The 27,787-nt window shown below is 40.4% G+C and overlaps 1 protein-coding gene across 1 annotated transcript; it reads right to left on the bottom strand.

Moving 5' to 3' along the window:
• Positions 1-888: 888 nt before the first annotated feature.
• On the bottom strand, positions 889-27,714 carry PSMD12 (proteasome 26S subunit, non-ATPase 12). The gene is made up of 11 exons (XM_059378899.1): positions 27,509-27,714; positions 18,221-18,280; positions 18,005-18,133; positions 13,152-13,259; positions 12,063-12,167; positions 8,285-8,434; positions 8,054-8,188; positions 6,221-6,333; positions 5,085-5,259; positions 2,538-2,615; positions 889-1,567 (listed from the first exon to the last, which is right to left on the bottom strand). The coding sequence occupies exons 1-11, from the start codon at positions 27,668-27,670 to the stop codon at positions 1,358-1,360; spliced, it is 1,425 nt and encodes a 474-aa protein (XP_059234882.1). The 5' UTR covers positions 27,671-27,714; the 3' UTR covers positions 889-1,357.
• Positions 27,715-27,787: the final 73 nt, after the last annotated feature.

Raw genomic sequence — 27,787 nt, forward strand, 5'->3', positions numbered from 1 at the left:
GACCGATACATTAAATTTCCAAAGAACAGAATTAGATTTAATACTAGGTTATTACTCACAATGACTCAGCATAAATAGCAGAGATCCTACAATTGTCCCCAGCCCTGGCATCACGGAGTAGGACAATTTAATGATCATTAAATGAAAATGAATTATGAAAAATGCTATTTCCAGAATGTCTTTTTCTCCCACTCCCTTCATTTGGATTTTTTAAAAGTAGACCTCATACTTTCTTTGTTTAAACACCATTTTAAATAAGCTTCTAACATTGTTTCATTGTCTCATTCTTCAGTTTTCCTTGAAATAAATCAAAATTTTAAAAACTTCCAAAATTTGCTATTAATTGATTTCAGATGTTTCTTTTGACAGTAAAACTACTTGTTAACCTCTGCCAAAAAAAAAAAAAGTCAATACTATGCCATTTGCTAAGAGGGTGGCTGAGTCTTTTTGGTTGTTGTCATTTTTTGAAACATTTTAGGTTACAATCCAGTGTTCATATACTGGAACTAAAGCTCCTATAAGGAAATAATGAATTTGGAACATTAATAATGTAATTAGACCCTTAAGTGAAAGCCACAAAGAAATCTTATAAAAATGACTGTGTGTATTAAACTGTGTCAACACCATGTCACTTGATTTTGTTCAGCAACTGGTCAAGTCAGGGAAAGGGAATGAAAATAATCAAGCTACTCTGATGGAAATCAGTATGACTCAAGGGGGAAAAAAGTTATGTCTATGTTCTCTTCAGCCTACCAGATCACGCTACATACACTCGGACTAGAGGCTTTCTGCCACAATCTAAAATACAAATTCTTCACAAATCATAACTCTACCCCAAATGTTCTTGTATGTCCTATGTTGTTTTTTAAAATTCTACCAAATAATTGATAGCTTTACAACAGAATTTCTTTTATTTAAAAAATACTTAAATCACTATCCCACAAAATGTTCAGAAACACAGGTAACTATAGAAAGTCAATGTGCATACACTGCTTTTGTTATTATAATTATGGTTGTTAGCTGAATGAGAACAAATAATAGCTAAAAAGTTTTCAAATGACAGAAAAACACACTTGGGTAAGTTATGACACAATTTTTTGAGTACATAGACGATAGAAATCTTTTTTTTTTTTTTGCACCAATTGCAAATGCAAAATTAATGATAAAATCAGGGAACTGAGAGGTCAAAAGGGGCCTTAAACATATTCACTATCTTGTACATTTTAGACAAAGGAGCTGAGAATAGAAAAACAAAACAAAACAAAAAACAAAAACCCCAACATATACACCAGAACAGTCCTTTTTTTTTACTTCCACTTTTAACTCTTTTCTAAAAGCACTAGGGGCGCTGAGACCCTTATTGTAGATTATGTATCATCTCCTCTTTGGCTATGAGGTGTGTAGTTTTGTTAACTAGAGACATCAGTGAGTTCAGTTTCTGAGACCAGTCATTTAATAAATTATTTGGATCCTTGGGTCTCTGGAAGTTGATAATTCCTGCCAACCTGTCTACTTTAGCAAAGATGGTCTTGTTAACCACTAGATTCGAAAGAAAAGCTTCTGACTCCTGCAAGAGAGAGAGACAACTTGGATTAAGACAGGGTAAATACAGACAATAAATAAAATACAAGGAAAATATAACTCTTGACCTAAGAATATGCAGAGCTAAAATTCACTCTTCATTGCTAGCAACTGCTGACTTCCTGTAATAATACACTTATTTTATGTGAGCCAAAGAACGAAAAGACTCTGAGTCTACTGGGGATCAGGGTGAATTTGAACCCGCCTTCCTGCAAACTCAACACTGCTGGTGCAGCACCAGCCAGCCTGCTGCCGACAGCAGCTTGGTCCACTCTTGGTCTACATGTTTCCCCGTAACCATTATAAAGATAACTTGTTTCCAGAAATGCTGGGTTACAACATATGCTCTGCCACTGGCAACTATGTAGCCAAGGACAAGACACTTCACTTCTAAGGACTCTCAGACCCTTGTCGGGAAATGTGAGGAGGTGATGAGGCAACCGAGGATCACACCTCGGCCTCTAACATCCGTGATTCTTCTTTTTTAGCTAAACTGAAAAACTCTGGTGACAGAAGTGGCTTCTGGATCACCTCATTTGACCCCCACCTCCATGGTGGTGGACATGTCACCAACAGAAACCCATACGTGAACCCAGAGCTCCTCTAATGTGACCTGGGACCTCTCTCTGCAAGGGAAGCGAAGTCAAGTCTCCCTGACATTTTCTGTGGTTCGTTTCTGGAAGCCCAGACGTATTCATTATGGAAACGTATACCCTGGGCCGCAGAGGAATCGATGTAAAACTACCATACTTAAGTGAAGATTTTAACGGGGACACATAATATTAATGTAACTATAAACTTGATACTTAGGCTATTTTTTGGTATTCAAGATAGCCTGGAGAAACTGCACCACCTAAACTTAAATAATAAAACAAAATTGATTTTCTCATTCAATTTTTACATGTCCGTTGACACGTATTCAAAATGACTGGCTACGAACAACTCAAACTACTTACGTCAACAGACAGATCAAGAAGCTGAGCCATCCTCTTCATTGTTATCCTTGTGTAATACTTGGCCATTATTCTAATATTCTGGGGAGAGGACAGAGGGCAAGAAGGACACCCAACAGTCATCAGTAAAGCTAAAAACCCACTTGTTTTCATACTCACATAGGTCTATTTTATTTTTCTTATATCCAAATAGGTTTAGTTAAAATGTCCAATTCAGAGCTTTTCTCTATAGCCCACACTGGAATGAAGCCGGTTCTAAACTTCAGTAACAAAGCAAAATTTAGATATTTTGGCTTCTGCAGTTACTTTTAAGTTATTCTGAATACTCTCCACAACTCTTTTTAGAAATATATAGTCAGGAGTGCCTGAGTGGCCCAGTCAGTTTAGCATTTGCCTTGGGCTCAGGTCCTGATGCCAGGGGCCTGGGATGCAGCCCCGCCGGCTCTCTGCTCAGCGGGGAGCCTGCTTCTCCCTCTTTGTCTCCCTCTCTGTCAAATAATAAAATCTTAAAAAAACCCACAGAAACATACTAAAAAGTTTTTGCTAAATGCAAAAAGGCTAAATGCTAGAATACTAAATGCAAGAATCTAAAGTTAAACTTTAATAATTATGACACAAATATTTAAAAGGTTCAGATTCCAAAAATGATTGAGAGCATCTTAAAACACCATATTACCATCATTGTAACTAAAGGTAACCTGAAATTAAATTTCCTAATTTTCACTGGAAATGGTTCCTGTTACTATTCTTTAAAAAAAAAAAAAAAAGATTTATTAATTTATTTTAGAGAGAGAGAGTGTGCTGGGGCTAGGGGTCAAGGGAAAGGGAGAGAGAATTCCCACCAGACTCCTTGTTGAGCTTGGAGCCTAAAGGGAGCTCAATTCTACGACCCTGTGATCATGACCTGAGCCAAAATCAAGAGTAGGATGTTTGACCAACTGAGCCACTGCTCCCTCCCTTTATTATTATCTATGTTATTAACAAAACAATGGCATTCACAGAAAAAATGGGGAACAGTGGGGAGAGAAAAGTAACTGATCTTTGAAGAAACGGTCCCTCCTCCTGTCTCTAATAGGGTCCATGGCAACACCAAATTCTTAGGAAGGACAATCATTCTAGACCCCCTTTCCTTCATCCCTAAAATGTAATCAATGATGACCAAATTCTACTGATTTTCCTTCTTAAAATAGTTCCATCCAATCCATTCTTCAATCCCGCAGCTACTACACCTTGCTGAAGCCCAAACGGGGCCTTGACTTAGCCTTCTCAGCCCTATTCCTGTCTCTCCCCCAAATCTATTCTCCACACTTACTGCCAGAATGGTCTGTGTAAGATCACTGTCCCCTCAACTCCAAGTTTCCATTACTGCGGTGTATAAACTTTGGTAAGTTCCAGACCCTTCCCGTATCTCTGACTTTCTTCCTCACTGAGCCCCATCTCGAGGCATTTGTTTCCCCTGCTCAGACTATTGCGTCTGCCTACATACCAGGTACTCTTCTTACAAATCTTATCTCTTGTGTCAATTACTGCAGATCTAGCCTGATCTTTCTTTTTTCTTTTTCTTTTTTTTTCTTTTTAAAGATTTTAAGTAACCTCCACACCCAACCCAGGGCTTAGACTCACAACCCCGAGATCAAGAGTCCCATGCTCTACCAACTGGGCCAGCCAGGTGCCCCCTTTCAGGTAGAATCAATCAACTCTCCACTTACATTCCACTCCACATGACAACCATTTGTGCCCTGATATCTAGAATACTTTTATTTATAAATGCATCTTTTCCTATAACTTTTTTTTTTTTCCCTAGACAAGGGACCATGTCTTACTTTCCCACATGTCCCAACAACTTTGTACAGTGTCTGGCAAAGAGAAGGCTCACAATAATGTTTGTTATGTGAATGAATACTGAGATAATTCAATTTACAGTGACACCAAGAATATCAAAGATTAGGTTTAAGACTTGCTACCTGTTCCCAAAACTACCAAGCAAGTATCAAAAAAGAACTTTCACTCACAAGCATCCCCTGCATTCTTCAGAAATTCTTTCTCATTTATAGGCTATAAAAAATTTGGATTTTTAAAAAATATTTTATTTATAAGTAATCTCTATAACCCAATGTGAGGCTCAACCTTAGAACCCCAAGATCAAGAGTCACATGCTTTACTGACTGAGCAAGCTAGGTGTCCCTAAAATTTTGGACACTTGACAGTCCCTTCAAAATAAGCATGCTAAAAGACAGGTGTTTTTTTTGTTGTTGTTTTCTCCTGAAAAGCCAAAAATGGGGGAATACGGCAGGGGGAAATAAGAGGGAGGAGATAAATTTGGATATGGTTTTGGAAATACACAATAAACATTCCAACAACAAATTTATATCACTACCACATTGGGCATAGCAAAAATACCCAAAAAACAAAAATCCTAGGGCAAAGACTTAAAAACATAACCTCCAAAAAGCCACATCTGACTATCAAAAACTTGAAAAATAAAAGTTTGTGCTCAAATGTGACAAAGTTTACTTTCAGAATGGCATCTCTACCATGCCAGGTTCTTACATGTTCAACAACTCTGTTCTTCAAGTCTTTCCACCTTCTTTCACCTTCCTCTGTAGAACCAAAAACATCAGTTGCTGGACTCTCAAGAGATCCTTTTCTTAATTCCATTCCGTAGTCTTCAACAAGTGTGGACCAACGCATCAGCTCCATTGTGGTAAAAAGTTTTAAAAGATCCCTGTAAATCGTATAAAACTTAATATTCCAAATCTGTAACAATGATATTTCATGTACTATAATAGCAAATGTTTAAATACAAATTTTTACTTGTAAAACAAAACGTTAAGTTGATTATTATTTATTTTACCTACTTTCCTACCATTTCTTCCGCAGTAATTCTGAATGGAGCATTCCCCTTTTTAATATCCTGCTCCCTCCTGCAATATATTTGCCAGTCTCTGGACTAAGTAAGGTAAACTTACCAATGAGACAGATAAAGGAAAGACAGCTTTTAATAAATAAAAGCCCACTGTGCACAGGAAGCGCAGGTCTGCTCTATATGGTACACACTACTGAAAGTCACAGAACGCCACACTAGGAAGACTGAATTCTATCAAATGGTTAATTAACCAAAAGCTGCTAAAGGGAGCTTGATATTTGATGAATGGCTTCTTTCTTTCTTTCTTTCTTTTTTTTAATTTGACAGAGATCACACGCAGGCAGAGAGAGAGGAGGAAGCAGACTCCCCGCTGAGCAGAGAGCCTGATGCGGGGCTCGATCCTGGGACCCTGGGATCATGACCTGAGCCGAAGGCAGAGGCTTTAACCCACTGAGCCACCCAGGCGCCCCTTCTTTCTTTATTTTTAAAGCAGGCTCCACACCCGGCCTGGAGACCAGCCTGAGGCCTGAACTCACAACCCCAAGATGAAGACCTGAGCTGAGACCAAGAGTCAGACACTTAACTGACTGAGCCTCCTAGGCGCCCTTGGTAATTGATTTAGAATGAAGCATGTTATTAGCTCATTAATTCCTAATGCAGTGTGGAAGAAACACTTCACTACTTTATGAACTCTATTTTTATTCACCAATACACTCTCTATCGGCAACCAAATTCAGCAGGTGTACACATAGGTTAACCTATTTTCTTTCAAAATAGTGTTTCTGCTGAGAGGTACTGCACTAGCTAAAAAAGTACTTACTTGTATTTAGGGATTTCTTCTAACTTCTTGTCACCACTTATTCGGTGAACCAAATCGGACTGTTCGTTGTCAAAAGGAGCCAAGATCACATAGAGGACAACACTTTTCAGAGCCTAAAAATGTTGTACAACACAATGGATTATAAATAAGCTTAGAAACAAAGCGGAACCTCTGGCAGGAACCAAAAAATCATGGGAGAATTGTCATATATGTATTCATGTTTCGTATTCTACTCGAAAGTCTTAGGGAATAAGCATCCTGCCAAGCTGCCCTTTACTGTGGCTTCTTGTCATATGTTTCTCCGAAACAATTACAGTGAATCTATGCTAACTTGAATTACTACTTGGTGCCAGATGTATATGGAAAAAATTATTGTAACAAATTAGCAGCACAAACATGGAATATACATTTAAACTATTTGTAACAGTTTTGTGAAATAATTTTCCAAAGTAATGCTAGGTCTTTTACCTATAACCTTTGTTAGCAAGTGACCTGTTATGCATACATTATTTTATTTCGTTTTTGTTTTTGTTTTTAAAAAGTCATCTCTACATCCAGCCAACTCATGAGCCCAAGGATCAAGCGTCACCTGCTCTGACTGAGCCAGCCAGGCGCGCCTGATATAATTTTTTTTTTTTTTTTAAGAAGATTTTTATTTACTTGACAGAGAGAGACATAGCGAGGGAGGGAACACAAGCAGGGAGTGTGGGAGAGGGAGGAGAAGGCTTCCCAATGAGCAGAGAGCCCGATGCGGGGCTCGATCCCAGGACCCCAGGATCATGACCTGAGCTGAAGGCAGACGCTTAACGACTAAGCCATCCAGGCACCCCTAAATTTTATCAAAAAGATTTTATTTATTTACTTGAGAGAGAATGAGAGGGGGGAGGATCAAAGGGAGAAGCAGACTCCCTGCTGAGCAGGGAGTCCGATCTGGGACTCGATCCCGAGACCCCAGGATCATGACCCGAGCCAAAGGCAGTTGCTTAACCAACTGAGCCAACCCAGGCACCCTGCCTTTTTTTCTTTTAAAAGTTTTTTGTGGGGGGTGCCTGGGTGGCTCAGTTAAACATCTGCCTTCAGCTCAGGTCACGGTCCCAGGGTCCCAGGACTGAGTCCTGCATCGGGCTCCCTACTCAGCAGAGAGTCTGCTTCTCCTTCTGCCCCCACCCTCTGCTCATGTTCTCTCTCTCAAATAAATAAATAAAATCTTTAAAAATATATAAAAAAAAAATTTTTTTTTTAAATTTATTTGACAGAGAGAGAGAGAGAGAGAGAGAGAGTATGAGCAGGGGGAACAGGAGGAGAGGGAGAAGCAGGTTCCTCACTAAGCAAGGAGCCCAAAGCAGGGCTCGACCCCAGGACCACCAAATCATGGCTTAAGATGAAGGCAGATGCTCAACAGACTGAGTTGCCCAGGTATCCCTATGTTTTAAAAGATTTTATTTATCTATCTATTTATTTATTCAAAACATGCTTGCGCATGGGTGAGCAGGAGAGTGGGGAGGGGAAGAGGGAAAGAAAGAATCTGATGTGGGGCTTGATCTCACAACCCTGAAATCATGACTTGAGCCAAAATCAAGAGCAGGATGCTTACCCGACTGAGCTACCTAGGTGTCCCCCCCTTTAAACAGTAAGGCCACATTCTTCAAAAGCGGTAATGTAGAATACTGCCACAATTTGTTTGGATCAGTAAAGATAAACTGAATTATCAACACACAGAACAGAAAGTAGCACCACATGACTGCATATAATTACTGAAGTTAAAACCATTTCAAAATAAAAAATGCAATTCCTCCTAGTAAGTATCAACCAAGTATAAGAATACGTTCTCACCTGTTGCCACTTTTCGCTTTCTGCCTGTATACAAGGAGTATCATATATGGCTCTGTAGTGCTTACAAATAGACAAATAGGACCCCTCATGCTGATCGAGCTGAATCATTAAATTATAATATTTCAACTTTAATTTCTGGGAAAAAAAAAAAAGGTTGATAAAATAAATTGGGGTGTATAGGTTTTTTTCCGAACACTTCTAAAGTAAACTTGCAGTAAGAGACACGCTTACCTCTGTATTTTCTTCCTGAAAAAATTTGGTGTTAATTTTCTTGCTGATGATTTGTGTGCGAATGTAATCCTTCACAGCTAGGCAGAGCCTCATTTGCTCCAAAATAAACTCCACTCTCTCCTTCTTTTCCATTGACCCGTAGGTTTCCACCTAACAAAGTAAGACCCCAAATAAGTTTATACTTGATAATTTCTAAAAATTACATAATTAAATGTATGGAAATATTCACACCTGTCAAACAGTAAGAAGCTTCTCACACACTGAGAGAATGCTGATGATATAAAAAGCTAGTTTCCTCCAAGAATTTACAATTAAAAAAATTATATAGGAAAATGTATTTTTTTTTCTTCTGGTATAAAAAGTTCTGTGAGTTTTAACATACGTATAGACTTGTGTAATCACAATCAAGATACAGAATAGTTCTGTATAGTTCCCAAACTCCCTCATCTGCCCCTTTATAGGCACATACTTCCCCCACTCGGAAGGATCTGTTCTCCATCAGTACAGCTATGTCTTTTCAAGAATATCAAGAACGCCTAGGTGAATATTCAAGGGCGCCTGGGTGGCTCAGTGTTAGGTTAAAGCCTCTGCCCAGGGTCCTGGGATCAAGCCCCGCATTGGGCTCTCTGCTCAGCAGGGAGCCAGCTTCCCCCTCTCTCTCTGCCTGCCTCTCTGCCTACCTGTGATCTTTGTCTGTCAAATAAATAAATAAAATCTTGGGAAAAAAAAAAGAATATAAAAAACAGAATGCAACCTCTTAGGACTATGTTTTTGTTCATTCAGCACAATGCTTAGAATACTAAGATTCATTTAATAAGTTGTTGTGTATCATCAATAGTTCATTAATTTTTTAAAAAGATTTTATTTATTTATGTGAGAGAGAGAGAGAGAGAAATAGAGTGAGCACAAGCCAGGCAGAGGGAGAAGGAGAAGCAGACTCCTCACTGAGCAAGGAGCCTGACATGGGGTGCGACTCCAGGACCCTGGGACCATGATATGGGCTGAAGGCAGATGCTTAACCCACTGAGCCACCCAGGAGTCCAAGAAATGATGATTCTAAACACAAAAATAGATGCCACTTCCAGGCTGATGAACAACAAAAAAATTACAGAAAAAAAGAGGTCCTAGACTTTTAAAAAATTCAGATAACAACATATCAACAAGGTTGATATGACTCCTAATGGATGTAGAAGGTAGAGTTACAGTAAATATACAATTACAATATAGAAAATAAAATATGTTGAATACTACGAAAAACATTTTTTTTTTTTTAAAGATTTTATTTATTTATTTGACAGAGAGAGATCACAAGTAGGCAGAGAGGCAGGCAGAGAGAGAGAGGAGGAAGCAGGCTCCCTGCTGAGCAGAGAGCCCGATGCGGGACTTGATCCCAGCACCCTGAGATCGACCTGAGCCGAAGGCAGTGGCTTAACCCACTGAGCCACCCAGGCGCCCCACGAAAAACATTTTTAATATTTGGCATAGACATATTGCAAGTCAATTTATAAAATGTAGAACAGCAAAGTGGACTGAAGTAAGGCTATTTCATTATTATTATTATTAGATCTGAGAAAGGTTTTTATTTCATGGTTTTCTTTGTAATTTTTTGTTAGGGAAAATAAAAACTGATACGATGAGCCATCAATGTTTCACTTATATGTCTTCACCCACTCTCCATGTGTCAATTACTTTGAAGCAAATTTCAGACAACCTATCATAGATTTCAGTATGTGTCTCTAAAAGATAAACTCTGAAAAAAGTTATCTAAAAATTCCTTATATCACCAAATATCTAATCAGTCCCCAAATATCTCTCTCATTTATTTTAATTAAATCAGAATCCAAATAAGGCTCGTACTTTGCAGTTGGTAGATACATTTCTTATGGCTCTTTTTTCCTTGACATTTGTTGACAAAATCAAGCCAATCATCTTATAGTTTCTGAGAGTCTAAATTATGCTGATTGCATCCCTGTGGTATCATTTAAGAGGCTCCTTTGCCCCTAGTATATCCTGTAAACTGGTAGTTAAACCTAGAAGCTTTTTGTAATTGACGTGACTTTTTTTGGGCAAGAATATCTCAGAGGATATTGAATCATGAGGCACACAGTCCTCCTGGTTCAAAACAGAGTCTGAAGGCAAAGCTATGCAGACAGCAGAAAGATCAGTGGTTGCCAGGGTTGGGATGGGGAGGAGGGAGGAATAGGTAGACCACAAAGAATTTTTAGGGCAGTAAAAATTACTTTATATGATACTACACTGATGAACACAGGTTATTATACGTTTGTCAAAATCTGCAGAACACAGGGTGCCTGGGTGGCTCAGTGGGTTAAGCCGCTGCCTTCGGCTTGGGTCATGATCTCAGGATCCTGGGATCGAGCCCCACGTCGGGCTCTCTGCTCAGTGGGGAGCCTGCTTCCCTCTCTCTCTCTCTCTCTGCCTGCCTCTCTGCCTACTTGTGATCTCTGTCAAATAAAAAAAAATAGTAAAACTTAAAAAAAAAAAAAAATCTGCAGAACATACAACACCAAGAGTGAACCTTAATGCAAACTATAGGCTTTGGGTGACCATGTGTCAATGTACGTTTATCAACTATAACTAATGTTCCACTCTGGTCGGGGATGTTGGTAGAAGGGAAAGTTGGGCATGTGTGTGGGTATTGTGGGGGGGGGGTGGCATAGGGGAGCATATAGGAACTTTCTGTACTTGCCACTCGACTTTGTTATAAACCTAAAATTGCTCTAAAAAACAAAGTCTTTTAATTCAGAAGAAGAAAAAAAGCCTGAACCCAAACAGAACTAGTATGAATCTGAACTTTACCACTTCTTGGCAATGACTTTAGACACATTACTTAATCCCTTTCAGTTTCAGTTTCCTTAGCAGAAAAATGGGGATAAAAATAGTATTGTGGGGGCACCTGGGTGGCTCAGTGGATTAAAGCCTCTGCCTTCGGCTCAGGTCATGATCCCAGGGTCCTGGGATCGAGCCCCACATTGGGCTCTCTGCTCAGTGGGGAGCCTGCTTCCTCCTCCTTCTGCCTGCTTCTCTGCCTACTTGTGATCTCTGTCTATCAAATAAATAAGTAAAATCTTTAAAAAAAATTTTTTTCAGAAAACTATTAAAAAAAAAAAAGATCTCTTAAAAATTTGTCCTGAAATACGGCAAATTATGAGGCAATTTTTCTTTGCTAAAATAATTTAGCCTAGAAATTGACCATCCGGGCGCCTGGGTGGCTCAGTGGTTAAGCCACTGCTTTCGGCTCAGGTCATGATCTCAGGGTCCTGGGATCGAGTCCCGCATCGGGCTCTCTGCTCGGCAGGGAGCCTGCTTCCTCCTCTCTCTCTCTGCCTGCCTCTCTGCCTACTTGTGATTTCTCTCTGTCAAATAAATAAATAAAATCTTTAAAAAAAAAAAAAAAAAAAAGAAAAGAAATTGACCATCCATCAAATATTCATTCAGAATAAAGTTAATGATTATTAGCAAATCCCCAAGGCATACACAGTACATGAATTACTAATTTTATTTAAGTTCTAAGAGAATGAAAATTTTCAAATAGCACAAAATCAAGACTAATGCATTGATTCTAACTTTTCTTCAAAACTTTTTTAACAGTTAAATTTAACCAGGACCCTAATTACATAATTTTCAGGTACCCGAATAAACCTCATGCTCCACAGCTTGCTCTTAGTCTTGGTAGTTTTGAATAAGTGATAAGGTGTCAAAATAAGCTACTTCCACAAGAAATACTGCTGACTAAATATAAAGATTCTCACATCCTTACCTGTAACTCCTGTAAAATGGAGGCTGCCTCCTTCACATCACCGTTTTGTTCTTTTATAGTTGCTAATGTTTTTGTCAGCCGAGCACGCTCAATTTCAACATAAATCTACAAATATAAGAAATCTATATTATCAAAATTGCCATGGAAATGTATTAACATTTTAAAGATAGAGTTATTCAAACTAAGCCCAAGAGTATTTAACCCGCAGTTACTGTGCACTTTATCCTCCATGTACAAATACAGCTGTTATTATGTTAATATCATGTTATTAAAAAGGGATCAAAGAAATACAAATGGATTCTGGCAAGACAGTGAAATTTTGAAAATTAAACTTACACTGTGAATATGCTATTACTTTTTTTCTTAAAGTAAGCTCTACACCCAATATGGGGCGCAAACTCAAACTCCAAGATCAAGAGTCAACTTGCTCTATGAACTGAGCCAGACAGGCTCCCCAGTACTCTTTATTATTTTAAATAGTATTATTTTAAATAGTAGAGTGAAACCTTAGCCATCTCAAGATCAGGCTAGGGTGAAGAATTAGCTTTATCTTTGATTCATTATTACCACATGTAAACTTGGGGTAAGATCACTAATTCCTATAAAAACCTGGATATATCAAGACTGCCACTATTTAAATATTTTCATTTGGGGGTGCCTGGATGGCTCATTTGGAAGAACATCTGACTCTTGATCTCCAGGTCATTTGTCGAGCCCCATGATGGGTGAAGAGATTACTTAAAAACAAAATCTTTGAAATATATATATAAAAATAAATAAATATATTCATTTGTATATGGGAAGATACCAGAAGGAAATGTACAAAGACAATGGTTCAATCAAGGTGATGATCTATTTTGTGATCTTAAAAAATATATATAATTGAGGAGGGTATGTGCTATGGTGAGTGCTACGAAATGTGTAAGCCTGATGATTCACAGATCTGTACCCCTGGGGCAAATAATATGTTATATGTTAATAAAAATAATAAAAAAAATACATACCTATTGATATAATGTCTATATAACAATCTCTGAAAATAGAAAAGACAGGACTTTCCACTGTGAGTTAAACCAATGGAGAACTTACCTTTCCTTCTGTAACCATTCGTAGAGTATCAATTAATCGAAGTTTGATTGGAAGGTCTGTGATTTCCTCAACATAAGTACAACACTGTTGAACCATTTTTGCAACAGCCTAAAATAATAAAAACTATTCATAAGTAAGAGTCATTCCTTATATAGTTAAAAAGAAAGTATTTCATTGATGGAAGAGCTATGTTCAAATCTAGTCTTCCCAAGCAATCCTAGAAATGGAAATGCCTATCAAAAAAACATATGGAGTGCCTGGCTGGCTTAGTTTGTAGAGCATGCACTCTTGATCTCAGAGTTATAAGTTCAAGCCCCATGTTGGGTGTAGAGCTTGTGTTTAAAAAATTCATGGGGCACCTGGGTGGCTAAATTCGTTAAGCGACTGCGTTCAGCTCAGGTCGTGATCCCAGGGTCCGGGATCAAGCCCCGCCTTGGGCTCCCTGCTGCAGGAAGTCTTGCTTCTCCCTCTCCCGCTGCTTGTGCTGTCAAATAAATAAAATCTTTAAAAAAAATGTAAAATGCCTCCAATAGGAGGCACCTGGGTGGCTTAGTCAGTTAGTTGACTTCAGCTCAGGTCATGCTCCCAGGGTCCAAGGATAGAGCCCCGCATTGGGCTCCCTGCCGCTCACTGCTCAAAAAGGTTAGGAAAACCTCAGATGAAAGACTTTACCCTCTCCACTACAAACAGTGAACTGATGACACAAAGGGGTATCTGAAGATGTCTATTAGAAGGCTTCCTAGGGGTGCCTGTGTGGCTCAGTGGGTTAAAGCCTCTGCCTTCAGCTCAGGTCATGAGCCTGCCTGCCTCTCCGCCTACTTGTGATATCTCTGTCAAATAAATAAAATCTTAAAAAAAAAAAAAAAAAAAAAGGCGGCTTCCTAGATGGGGTGGGTGCCTGGGCGGTTCAGCTGGTTAGGCATCTGCCTTCGGCTCAATTATGATCTCAGGGTCTTGAGATCGAGCCCTCCATTGGGCTCCTTCTTCACCTCTCCGCTTACGTTCTCTGTCTCTCTCAAATAAATAAGTAAAATCTAAAAAAGACTTCCTAAATAGCTTTTTTTTTTTTTTTTGAGACCTAGCAAAATGCACAGAAGTAGCTGTAAAATATGAAAGGGGAGAGAAAGAGAAGAGAAAAGCAGAGTTCAACAGTGGGGTGAACACAATGGAGTCACAGCCAACAGATACTGTGACTGAAGAAAAGAATCAGGGGCAGAGCAGAAGGTTAAATAGTTCTACCTCTGGGCAGGGAGAAGAAGCCATGGTCACCCACAGTCCCCTCAATAAAATATGACATTGACGGTCACGTACTCCCACCTCAGGTTCCTCACAGATAATATAAATGGGTTGGACTACATTACCTCTAGTTCTAACATTCTATCACCTAGGTCAGAGGTCAGCAAAACATTTCGGTAAATTTCACTAAGTATTTACATAGTAAATATTTTAAACTCTGTGGGCCATAGGGTCTCTGTGGTAAATATTCACCTCTGCCTTTGTAACTACAAAGCTGCCCATGAGTAACAAATGGGTGGCTCTTTAAAAAACCTAATTTATTACAGGGGGCGCCTGGTGGCTCAGTGGGTTGAGGCATCTGCCTTCGGCTCAGGGCCCTCGGATCAAGCCCGGCATCGGGCTCTCTGCTCAGCAGAGGGCCTGCTTCCTACTCTCTCTCTGCCTGACTCTGCCTTTCTGCCTACTTGTGATCTATGTCTGTCAAATAAATAAATAAAATCTTAAAAAAAAACACACACACAAAAAAACCTTTATTACAGAGCCAGCAGATGTGACCTGGTCCGTGGCCTATAGTTTGCAACCTCTAATACAGATTCTAAACAGCATTATCAATTATCATAATAATTGAGAATAGTAACTAGGACTCTCTGTCATCAAGGAAATGCATATTTCATTTAAGACAGCAGAATAAACAATACCTTCTGTCAGCTATACCTCAACCATGCTAAAAAAAAAAAAAAAAAAAAAAAATCCCATGGTCTATCCTGTGAAGATTTCCTTGAAAAACAATATTCATGTAGCTTGGGTTGAACTTCTAATTATCTGAAAAACTGGCTGTTCAGACACACAGGAGTTCCAGAAAGTGAAGGTTTTATTACAAAATAGAACTCTTTCAATAAGTGCAAGGCTCTGGGACACCTTGTATCTCAAAAAATGACCCCTGTAACACTAATTATAACCATGATTTCTAGAAGGGCATACGACTTAGTAATTCTAAAAGCTGTGCAAAAACTACATTAACAGAAATCAGATGGGGTACAAGAAAAACAAAACAAACAATTATATCAATATTCTAATGATAAGTGAACATCCTGCTGTTCCTGGAAAAAAATACAAGTCATTAGGTAAGTCATGGTTGGAGTGAGGCTTACCCCCTGGGCTCAAGTGACAGACAGTGAATTAGAAACCATTAATTTTAAGCAATCTAGAAAAGGTTATTTTAAGAAAATCATTACTTTCTACGTCTGGTCAAGCAAAAAGAAAAGTTTTAGGTAAAGAGTAATTATGGGAAAAGGAGAGGCACATTTTGAGTCCTTAAGCACTTTCCGGAGATAAGACGACACGTGTCACAGCGAAAAGAAGAGCCCCACTGCAGCTGTGGTCACTCCATCAGCCAGCTGTGAGACTGGCTCAAACTCTCTTCCCTCCAGGAAGCGTCCCTGACAACCTCATCAAAACCCTCTCCCCTCCTTTCAGGTCTCCTAGTGCCACTCACTGTTCCATGTCATTCATTCTAGACTGCTGTGTGAGTGTGTAACTTTTATTTTTTTTGCGATCTTATTTATTTGAGAGAGAGTGTGCAAGAGAGCAAGCTGGGGGAGGAGCAGAGGGAAAGGGACAAGCAGAGTCAGAGCTGAGTGCAGAGCCTGATGCAGGGCTCCATCCCACGACTCTGAGATCATGACCTGAGCTGAAATCTAGAGTCAGCGGCTCAACCCACTGTGCCGCCCAGGTGCCCCATGTGTCTAACTTTTACAAAACAAATCATCCTGCTAAAGATGTACCAATGTCACTTGTGATTTACATTGTGCACTGAACTAGAGGTTACCTGGCTTACATACAAATGTCTTACATAAAAATGTCAGTTTCTCAATCAGAAAAGCAACAGAGTTTAACAGTCCTTTCTACTAGCTCTGAAATGTTATGGCTCTATTAATAATCCGTGTTTTTGGATATGTGCTTTGAATGGCACTAGTACTATAATAAACATATATTTTTGTTTACTTTAACCCAGGGTGCCTCCAGACAAATAAATAAGCAGCCCTTTCCAAACTGTCCTATAGAAAGCAAACCTGTTAGCACTGGGGAGGGTATGTGTTATGGTGAGTGCTGTGAATTGTGTAAGACTGAAGAATCACAGAACTGTATGCCTGAAACAAATAATACATTATATGTTAATAAAAAATATAATAAAGTACTTATCTCCTGCAATAGGGGAAAAAAAAAAGCAACTATCTTAGCAAATCAGAGGGAGGGGTGGTGCCTGGGTGGCTCAGTTGGTTAAGTGACTGCCTTCAGCTCAGGTCATGATCCTGGAGTCCCGGGATCGAGTCCAGCATCGGGCTCCCAGCTCTGCAGGGAGTTTGCTTCTCCCTCTGACCCTCTCCCCTCTCATGCTCTCTCTCAAGTAAATAAATAATATCTTTAAAAAAAAAAAAAGAAAGAAAGAAAGAAAGAAAGAAAATCAGAGGAAGACAATGGTTCATCTACGCCAGTTTCTCAGCTGACTCTATGATAGTCTCTCACACCACAGACTTGAGCAGTAAAAGACACATTTAAATGAATTTCATTCATATATACTAGACTGCCTCAAATCTGTATTAATTTTAGATCTTATTTTTAAGTAGTCTCTACACCCAACGTGGAGCTCAAATTCACAACCCAGAGATTAAGAGTCATGCACTTTACCAACTGAGCCAGCCAGACACCCCTCCATGTTAATTCTTTTTTTCTTTTTTTTTTTTAAGATTTTATTTATTTACTTGACAGAGAGAGATCACAAGTAAGCAGAGAGGCAGGCAGAGAGAGAGGGGAAGCAGGCTCCCTGTTGAGCAGAGAGCCCGATGTGGGGCTGGATCCCAGGATCCTGAGATCATGATCTGAGCCGAAGGCAGAGGCTTATTAACCCACTGAGCCACCCAGGCGGCCCCCTGCTGCATGTTAATTCTTGACAACAAATTATATGCATGCAAACTTACCTAAAAAACACATACACAATTCATTTTTTGCAAAAAATAATTTATCCCACACTAACACTAAGTTCACTCTAGCAGTAAACTAATTAATAAAACAAGAGACTTCAACAAGAATACCATATTTCTGTTTTTCCTTCCACTACTACCCTGTTTTACAATGTTAATACCTTTATTTGAAAGCAAAAAACAGGGGCGCCTTGGCTCAGTCAGTTGAGTTTCCGGCTCCTGATTTTGGCTCAGGTCACGATCTCAGGGTTGTGAGACCTGCCAGGCTCTGCTCAGTGGCAAGCCTGCTTGAGATTCTTTTCCTCTCCCACTCCCCACACCACATGCTTGGGCATGTGTGGACAATCTCTCTCAAAAAAATAAATATTTTTAAAAAATAAATAAAATAATAAACACAAAGACACGGAGCCACATGGAAATAGAACAAAGCTGCACCAACACTCTGCACAATTTGTAAAAATATGCAAATATATAAAAACTAGAAGAAAAACATAAAAACAGCTGACATAAAAATATGGACAGAATTTTTATAAACTGTCTAGAATGTAATGCTGACTTAACAGTAAATTTAAAAGCAGATTCATAGAACGGTTTTCTAAAGTCCTTATTTAAATGCAAATGTAGTCATGAACTCACTTGTTTTAACTGACTCCGTCTTTTTGACAAAAGCATAATATTTTCATTAAGTAAATCCCATTCTTTAGCCTCATAGCACATCTTCACTACTGCAACTAAGATACGGGATGTAGACACCATATCAGAAGCCTGTAAGAATGAAAATATATTGAAATTAATGGAGCACTATTAAGTGAAATTAATGATAACTGAGGTTTTTTACTCTCATCTACTCACAGTGCGGGTCTGTTTCTCCAAAGAGAGAAGGGTTTCAATGACTTCTTGAAGTCTTCCTTCCTAAAACAAAAAATAAAGATGAACAATGAAAACACTACCTCCAACACCAAAACAAATAAACCAGTCTAAAATGAGATGTTTCTGACACAGAAAAGAAACAAAAATTCCATTTTAGTACATGTGCTGCCGAAGCAAGCACCAAAAGTTTCATTTTAGAGGAAAACGGACACCCCTACTACTACTATTGGTTGTTTTTTCTCCTCTTGGTAGTGCTTGCTTTTCCTGTGGACTACCTACCTAAGTCAGGGGTTCTCAAAGTAGGACCTATAAGCTGTTTTTAGCATTTCAAAATGCCCAAGAGAAACTGAATAAAAGAACAATGATTTAACACCTGAAAAAAAGTCAAGTCTTTGTTTTGGATTCTAATTGATCAACTCGGTGTGGTAACCAGATTATCTGGTTCTGAACTGAGAATCTAAGTGACATTCACACATACCTTCGAAGAATAAAAATGGAAAAAATGAATGATTTATGAAATCACCATAACAAACACTTTAAAACATGAAGTCTTGGGGCATCTGGGTGGCTCAGTCATTAAGTGACTATCTTCAGCTCAGGTCATGATTCCAGGGCCCTGGGATAGAGCCCTGCATTGGGCTTCCTGCTCAGCGGGAAAACTGCTTTCCCTCTCCCAATCTCCCTGCTTGTGTTCCTGCTCTGGCTGTCTCTTTCTGTCAAATAAATAAATAAAATCTTAAAAAACCCAAACAAACAAACCATGAAGTTTTGAGGAAAAACAAAAAGGATATTTAGTGGTGAAAAGACAAGAAACCCTGGCTTAATTTTTTAATGCGTTTTTTTTCTGAGGCACATGTCAGGAAATGGGAAAAACAAAATTTAAATGACATAAACCAAATGATAATATATCAGGACTAAAATAAGCTATCCTATTAAGAACCACATATTCTGAGTGGCTCAGCTGAGTGTCTGCCTGTGGCTCCGTCACAGTCTAAGGGTTCTGGGATCGTTCTCTTGCTCTTGGTCCTCTCAAACAAATAAATAAAATCTGAGAAAGAAAGAAAGGAAAAACCTACAACAAACCACATTGTGATAAAAACAAAACCAGCTCCCAACAAAAAAAACAGCAAGTACTTAAGTTACTAATGTTAATAATAGTGAATGAATTAGAAGTGATGAGGGTTTTATTTTGAAATTGCTTTTCTAACTATAAATGAAATTTATTATATTTTTATTTACGTTTTTAAAATGATTTTTTTTTCAAGGTGCACCTGGGTGGCTCAGTGGGTTAAAGTCTCTGCCTTTGGCTCAGGTGATCATCTCAGGGTCCTGGGATCAAGCCCCGCATCAGGTGCTCTGCTCAGCGGGGAACCTGCTTCCCCCTTCTCTCTCTCTGCCTGCCTCTCTGCCTACTTGTGACCTCTGTCAAATAAATAAATAAAATCTTAAGAAAAGATTTTATTTATTTATTTGAGAGAGAGAGAGAGAGAGGGCATGAGAGGGGAAAAGGTCAGACAGAGAAGCAGACTCACCGTGGAGCTGGAAGCCCAATGCGGGACTCGATCCAGGGACTCCAGGATCATGAACTGAGCCAAAGGCAGTTGCTTAACCAACTGAGCCACTCATGCACCCCTAAAAGATTTCATTAAGTAATCTCTATATCCAATGTGGGGATCAAACTCACAACCCCATGATTAAGAGCCATATGTACCACCGAGCCAGCCAGATGCTCTGAAACTTATTTTAATGACATGTATAGATGGTACATGAGTATTACTCTTTAAAAAAAAAAAAAAAGATTTTGTTTATCTATTTATTTGACAGACAGAGATCACAAGTAGGCAGAAAGGCAGAGAGAGAGGAGGAACCAGGCTCCCTGCTGAGCAGAGAGCCGGATGTGGGGCTCAATCCCAGGACCCTGGGATCATGACCTGAGCTGAAGGCAGAGGCTTTAACCCACTGAGCCACCCAGGTGTCCCTGAGTATTACTCTTTTATTGATGAGAGAAACAAATAGTTTTTGAATTAAGGACACAAATAGTGTTTGGACTTTTCAAAATACTCTTTCCATATTTTCTATTTCCAAAACTCCATGAATTGTCTATGGAGCACAGAGTATGTACTGTGCAGCCATTATTTGAACTTTAACTCTGAAATCTGTATGACTACTGTAATTAAATCTGAAACATGTATGATTACTAGCACTGTAACAAGGCAAAGTGGGAACATCAGTTCTGCATACTCTCTAGATTCATGTGTATGATAAATGCTGACTAAATGTCCATCAGAGGAAAAAAACAAAGAACAAATCCACAAATTCTTCAAAGTTAAAGACTAATAAATCATAAAAGATCAAAGAATCGGGGTGTCTGGGTGGCTGAGTCATTAAGCGTCTGCCTTTGGCTCGGGTCATGATCCCAGGGTCCTGGGATGGAGCCCCACATCGGGCTCCCTGCTCAGCGGGAAGCCTGCTTCTCCCTCTCCCACCCCACCCCCTTGCTTGTGTTCCCTCTCTTGCTGTGTCTGTGTCAAATAAATAAAATCTTTAGGAAAAAAAAAAAATCAAAGAATCTTAGAACTATAAAGACTGCTTCAGATTATTTAATCTGATCATCTCATTTTAGAGTATAAAGACTAAGGACTAAACAGCTCAGCCACAAAACTTATCAGCAGAATCAAAACCCAGGGCTCTTGCCTCCTGGTCCAGTGTTCCCTCCACAACACCAAACCGTAACTAGTTTAAATCACACCTTTGCTTCCATCAAAGTAATTTCCATTCGGGGAAATGGTTACTATCTGGCAACAAATGAATTGCAAAAATAGTTAAAATGCAAAATACTGTTAATGGTTACCTGTCACTTTTGCAATTACTATTAGTCATGTGACTATAATCGACAAAGTATAGTTTATGGTATTTTAATTCAGAAGTATTTTTTCTGAAGATTTTATTTGAGAGAGAAAGTGAGAGAGATTAGAGTTGGAGAAAGAAACAGAAACAGACTTACTGCTGAGTGGAGGGCCCAATGCGGGCTCAATCCCAGAACCCCAGGATCATGACCTGGGCCAAAGGCAAACACTTAACTGACTGAGCCACTCAGGCATACCCAGAGTTTGGGTTTTAAAGAAGGGCCCTCCGCATGTGAAGGAATCACATACCAGTCTAGAGCCCTGGGCTATAAGGTACCAACAAAACATCAGCCATCACCTTCTCAGGAAAGCATTCTTAAATAACTCCCCATAGTCAGTATTTAGCACTTCCTTCTTTTACTCACAAGTCCACTGACTTTCTGCTTTGTAATGACTCCAAACTCTGCTCTATTTTAACACGGTCTTCCTTATCTCATTAGGATGTAAATTCTGTTAAGAGCAGGGACTACACTATACTGTTCCCACTGCAACTCAGTGCTCCGTCCCTGCCAAAGCACATCATGTTGCTTCTGTAGAGATTATGGGACATCCCTTTATCCCTTGCACCAGCTATTAATACGCATGTCGCGCCTCCTAAGTGGCCTATAATTTCCTCCAGGTCTGGACCACATTTGATCGTTCCCCATGCACCAACTTGTACAAAGTATGCACTGAAGATGACCAGAACTATAGATGACATTAATGGCTTAGAATTCCTGATTTTACTGTCACACTAAGTAGGATGTGACAAGTTACATGGCTGGCAACTCAGTGCTAGTTGAGGGACACTACCATCAACTTCATTAAATACAACTCCCTATTTTCTCATCATGCCACTTTTTTCTCTCATTTTTCCATGTCCAATGCTATGGCTAACCATCTTCCTTTCTCTCATACTTCTTTAAATTCCTCCTCCTTGATCTTGCTTTTCAACTCAGAGGAGTGAGATGGTCAGAGCTATCAAAACCAACTCGTTAGGGGTGCCTGGGTGGCTCAGTGGGTTAAAGTCTCTGCCTTTGGCTTGGGTCATGATCCCAGGGTCCTGGGATCCGGCTCTCTGCTTAGCAGGGGAGCCTGCTTCCCCCTCTCTCTCTGCCTGCCTCTCTGCGTACTTGTGATCTCTGTCAAATAAATAAAATCTTAAAAAAACAAAAAACAACTCATTGGAGCGGTATCTCATTTTGTCTCATTGTGCCTCATTTTTCCCATTAAAATCATCTATGTAAATGAGGTAAATGACTAAAGAGTTTGTTTAACATCAATACATGTTGGGTATCTGTGAGTCCTGTACATTTGTGTCCTTTAACTCTTAAATGGATCCAATCTTTTAATGATCCAATTTTTCGGATCATTAAATCAATGGATTTAATCAACTGGATTTAATGATCCAATCTTTTAATCTTTTGTTAAACAACAAAAATAAGTAAGAAAAAGGCCAAGACCTGAAATTTAATGCCAATCCAATGGTTTCACATGACCTATTTCTTTCTTTCTTTCTTTCTTTCTTTTTTTAAGATTTTCTTTATTTATTTGACAGATCACAAACAGGCAGAGAGGCAGGCAGAGAGGATGGGGGAGATGCAGGCTCCCCACTAAGCAGAGAGCTTGACCCAGGACCCTGAGATCATGACCTGAGCCGAAGGCAGAGGGCTAACCCACTGAGCCACCCAGGTGCCCCACCTGACCTATTTCATAAAGGGATCTTTTTGTCCAAACTGTTAACTGTTTTACACTTCACCTCCTCTTTATTTTTTACATTAACCTTGAGAAGAGGCTGTAGCTAACCAAATGGAAAGACATGAAGGAGAACCAAAGGATATATTCAATTCAAGAATGTAAAATAATCCTCAAATATCCACATACCAAAAAACCATAATCAAGAAGGGGGTCGTGATCCTCCTGTGTATTAAGAACTGCTAAGTACTACACAGTTGCAGTTCAGAAAAGGCCTTCTTTAAATTAATACAAGGGTGAAGCACTAACCATTACCAGGATGAAGCAGTAACCATGAACTAGTTACCATGAACTAGTATCACTCTTATTATATTACCAACCTCAAATACCAATCACAGAGGCGTCAGAATGTAATGGTTAAAAACACAGGCTCTGGGACGACTGGGTGGCTCAGTTGGTTGAGCGGCTGCCGTTGGCTCGGGTCATGATCCCAGCGTCCTGGGATCGAGTCCCACATCAGGCTCCTTGCTTGGCGGGGAGCCTGCTTCTCCCTCTGCCTCTGCCTGCCACTCTGTCTGCCTGTGCTTGCTCTTGCTTCTCTATGAGAAATAGATAAATAAAATCTTAAAAAAAAAAAACAAAAAAACCACACAGGCTCTATAGCCAGACTGCTTGGATCTAAATGTCGTATCTACCACTGTGTTACCCTGGGCAAGACAATTACCCTTTCTGACTCTTAATTTTCTTTTCAGTGAATTGAGCATAATAATAATTCCTGCCCCACAGAGTTGCTGTAAGGATTAAAGCAACACCTATGAAGATATGCCTGGAATATATTATCATCATCACAACAGCTAACATTACATAGAAAGTACACGGCAGGGGTGCCTGGGTGACTCAGTCAGTTAAGCATCTGCCTTCAGTTCAGGTTATGATCCCAGGGTCCTCAGATCGAGCCCTGCATCCAGCTTGCTGCTCAGTGGGGAGTCTGCTTCCCTCTCTCCCTCTGCCCCTTGCCCTGCTTGTGTGCATTCTCTCTCCCAAATAAACAAGTATTTTTTAAAAATATATGTACACTTGGGCGCCTGGGTGGCTCAGTGGGTTAAAAAAAATAAAAATTTAAAAAAAAAATGTTTTAAGGTAATTAAGTACAAAGGTAAGTCTCGTAAAGAGGTTGTAGGATGTAGCATAAAAAACAGGTATACCTGCTGCCAGGAGACCTGAGCCTGATCTGGCTTGGCTGCAGACCTTGGATAAACCACTTAAGCTGCAAGAACCTTAGTTTTCAAACAAGTAAAGTAGAAACAGTAAAATTTTCTTTAGTTTTATTGATAGGCTCAAAGTACAAAACTGAAGAACGTATGCTGAAGTGTTCTACATGGGCCCCTGGGTGGCTCAGTTGGTTAGGCATCTGCCTTCAGCTCAGGTCATGATCCCAGGGTCCTGGGATTGAGCCCCGCCTCGGGCTCTCTGCTCAGGGGGAGCCTGCTTCTCCCGCTCCCGCTGCCTGCCACTCTCCCTGCTTGTGCGCCTGCACTCACAAACGCGCTTTCACTCTTTGTCAAATAAATAAATAAATAAAACCTTTAAAAAAAATAAAAGACAAAACAAAGAAACAAATCTTAAAAAAATATATTAAATAGATAGTAAGATAACCATCTAATCCAAAACCTGAAAATTGTGGTTTGCATTAATTAAAAAATAAAAACACTTATACCCTGCCATCCAAGCCCTCCACCTGCCTCCTTCACAAAAATAATCCATAACTGTGCCTTGTTTTGGCTTTAAATGGCTTATAAAAAAAATCCAATGGCTTTAATTTTACCTAGTTTTGTTGTTGTTGTTTTTTAAGATTTTATTTATTTATTTGACAGAGATCACAATTAGGCAGAGAGGCAGGCAGAGAGAGAGGAGGAAGCAGGCTCCCCGCTGAGCAGAGAGCCCGATGTGGGGCTTGATCCCAGGACCCTGAGATCAAGACCTGAGCTGAAGGTAGAGGCTTAACCCACTGAACCACCCAGGCACCCCTTATCTAGTTTAAGAGGCCCCAACACTCCCTGTTCTAAACGTTTCTGTTACCAATCTAACACCTAAGAAGGCATCTGAGTTTGTAAGTCTTTTCAACCATCCTGAACTAACCACAATGTCTTACATAAATGCCATACATACGATTACTACAACTGTAACAGTGAATTTTTTTTCCTTACAGGCCGATAAGCTGAGGGCAAGAGCTTTGTCTAATGATAATCTTTACAGTCCCCACCTACCATGTCTAGCACTGACTACAGACAGTAGGCTATCAGAAGAAATCAGTTAAGGCAAGATTTTTTTCTCCCAGGTTTGTTTTAGAAATAGTTATCCTTCTTTAAAGCAAATGGTTTCTTCCTTTGGACACTAGCAATCTATGACTTCCAAAGTGGTGGTTCAGGGGGTGATTTTGGCCTGTACGTATGTTTTGTTTAATCTATGTGGTATTGGCTCAAATGTGTTTTAAAACAGATTTGTGTCCAGATTAAATATTGAAGCAATTCATATAAAAAACTCCATATTCCTCATTTCTTCCTCAAATTAGAAGAGTTGACAGGCTTGGCCTTCATCCCCAATAGGCAAAGATTAACTGGCCCCCTTTCCCTAGACAGGTGCTCAGAAATTCAGGTTTTCATTACACTTGGCTCACTAGGCAGGAAAGCATGGTGGGAGCACAAGCTCCAAAATCAGTCCGCTTGGTTTGCATCCTGGCCCCACCACTTTACTAGCTGTAAGACCTCGGAGCACGTGACTCAAATTCTCTTAAACTGTTTTCACGTCAGTAAAAGAAGAACAGTACCTATCATGTGGGGCTAAGGCGAGCACTCAGAAGAGTGGCACTGTAGAAAGAACTCACTTAATGCCAGTGATTGTTATCTGTCTGGCACTACAGGTGTTTCCCAACCCTTATATACATGATGTTTCTTCACACTAGCTGCAAGTACAGAGATGAATTTATGGCACCCCTCCAACAAGTGTACTGAAGTTAAGAAATTCAGATGTATCATCTTTCCCTATCCCTGTCTTTTGTAAAGCTCTATTAAATCCTTTATCAGAGGGGCGCCTGGGTGGCTCAGTGGGTTAAAGTCTCTGCCTTTGGCTCGGGTCATGATCCCAGAGTCCTGGGATGGAGCCCCGCATCAGGCTCTCTGCTCAGCGGGGAGCCTGCTTCCTCCTCTCTCTCTGCCTGCCTCTCTGCCTACTTGTGATCTCTGTCAAATAAATAAAAATCTTTTTAAAAAAATCCTTTATCAGAAAAAAGGGAAGTACTGAAAAGGTTTCTAGGAAACATTACTGTGAAATACTTGATGCTCCTCCTGTCCCTGAATTTATTTTTTTTATTTTTATTTTTTTAAAGATCTTATTTATTTAACAGAGAGAGATCACAAGTAGGCAGAGAGACAGGCAGAGGGAGAGGAGGAAGCAGGCTCCCTGCTGAGCAAAGAGCCCCATGCAGGGCTCGATCCCAGGACCCTGGGATCATTGACCTGAGCCAAAGGCAGAGGCTTTAACCCACCGAGCCACCCAGGTGCCCCTGTCCCTGAATTTAGTATACTTAAGTACATTTATGCAGTAAGTATCTTAAGGGACAAAAACAACTCTACTAGTACATGCATCCCAGGTGAATAGCAGTAAATATTTGTGGCTGGATTGATCAAGAAATTTAATGAGGTCTGAGCGTAAGGATTCTTGGCAACAGCCCATGATGGGAGTTTATTTAACAACCATCCAAACCCTAGTCAGACAAACCTAGTTTTGAACCCCCCGTGATATTACTAACCAACCATAACATTCCACAAGAATCTCCCCACCTTGGTTTCTCTCTATGTAAAATGATACATAAAGTTCCCTGGCACATGGTGGGGGAAATAAATGTTAGGATCAAGTAAAATTTCTGTTCCAGGGGAGATAAGCAGTTGGGCTAAACCACGGTTCATGACCTCCCCTAATGAGGTTATTCTGCACTTCTGTGACTGTCTTTACTTCTGCAGTTCCCGTTCCTGGGACGATTCCTCCCTATCCCAATCTTCTTGAGGGCCCAATAAAACATCAACTTCTCTGTAAAACCTTGCCCTATCCCACCAGTAAGAAAGAACAGCTTCCTTCTCTGTGTTCTAATGGCACGCTTACACCTGTGTGACACTCATCACCCTGCCTGACTCCACTAATTCGTGATGTATACGAACTTCTTAATGGCAGGACTCCTGAGCTAATCACCCTCGTCCTATCATTTTACTACCCCTTCTCCTGGCCAAAAGCCAGGAACATCCCATGATCCATAAAGAACTTAACACAAATTTGATTCAGCAAGAGCATCAGAACTCAACTCTCTCATCTAGCCTGAGCGCTAAAGCGGCCTGAAAGCCTGGGAAACTACTAAAATAAACGTTACAGAGTACCAAGAAAAAGCAAAAAGTACTATGGGGCCCCAACTCCTCCGGGAAGTGGTCATCTCTCCTGGGGAGGGTTTGGGAAGCTGTATGCACTAGCATACTCCCGCTGCGGAGCGGACCTGGGATCTGCTACTCAAGCAGGCCCAACTCGGGCTCGGCAGGCAGTGGGGGACGCGCCCTCCAACCAGCAGGCCCCCTGAGGCCTAAGCAAGCTCCGCGCCGTGACTCAGCCCTTGGCGCCCGCCAACAGCCAGCCGGCCTCCCCTCACCTTGGCCAGCTTCTCGCACTCCGGCAGTCGCTGATCCACCGTGGCGCTGTAGTCCACCTCCATCTTGACGATGCGCCCATCAGCCCGCTCCGAGCCGCCGTCCGCCATGGTCCCTGCCTGAACGTCCCTAGATGTCCCCCTGCTCCGGCCACCACTCGTCATCCACACCGGAAGCCGCCTGCGCACCCGCTCAGGCAGCGCGTCGGGAGCCCGCGCGAAGGACCCCACGAGGCCCCCTGCGCTGGCCGCCAGTCGGGCACTGCCGCGGGCAGCCCTGGG

This window comes from Mustela nigripes, chromosome 16, assembly GCF_022355385.1.
Source record: "Mustela nigripes isolate SB6536 chromosome 16, MUSNIG.SB6536, whole genome shotgun sequence".
NCBI classification, from domain to species: Eukaryota; Metazoa; Chordata; class Mammalia; order Carnivora; family Mustelidae; genus Mustela; species Mustela nigripes.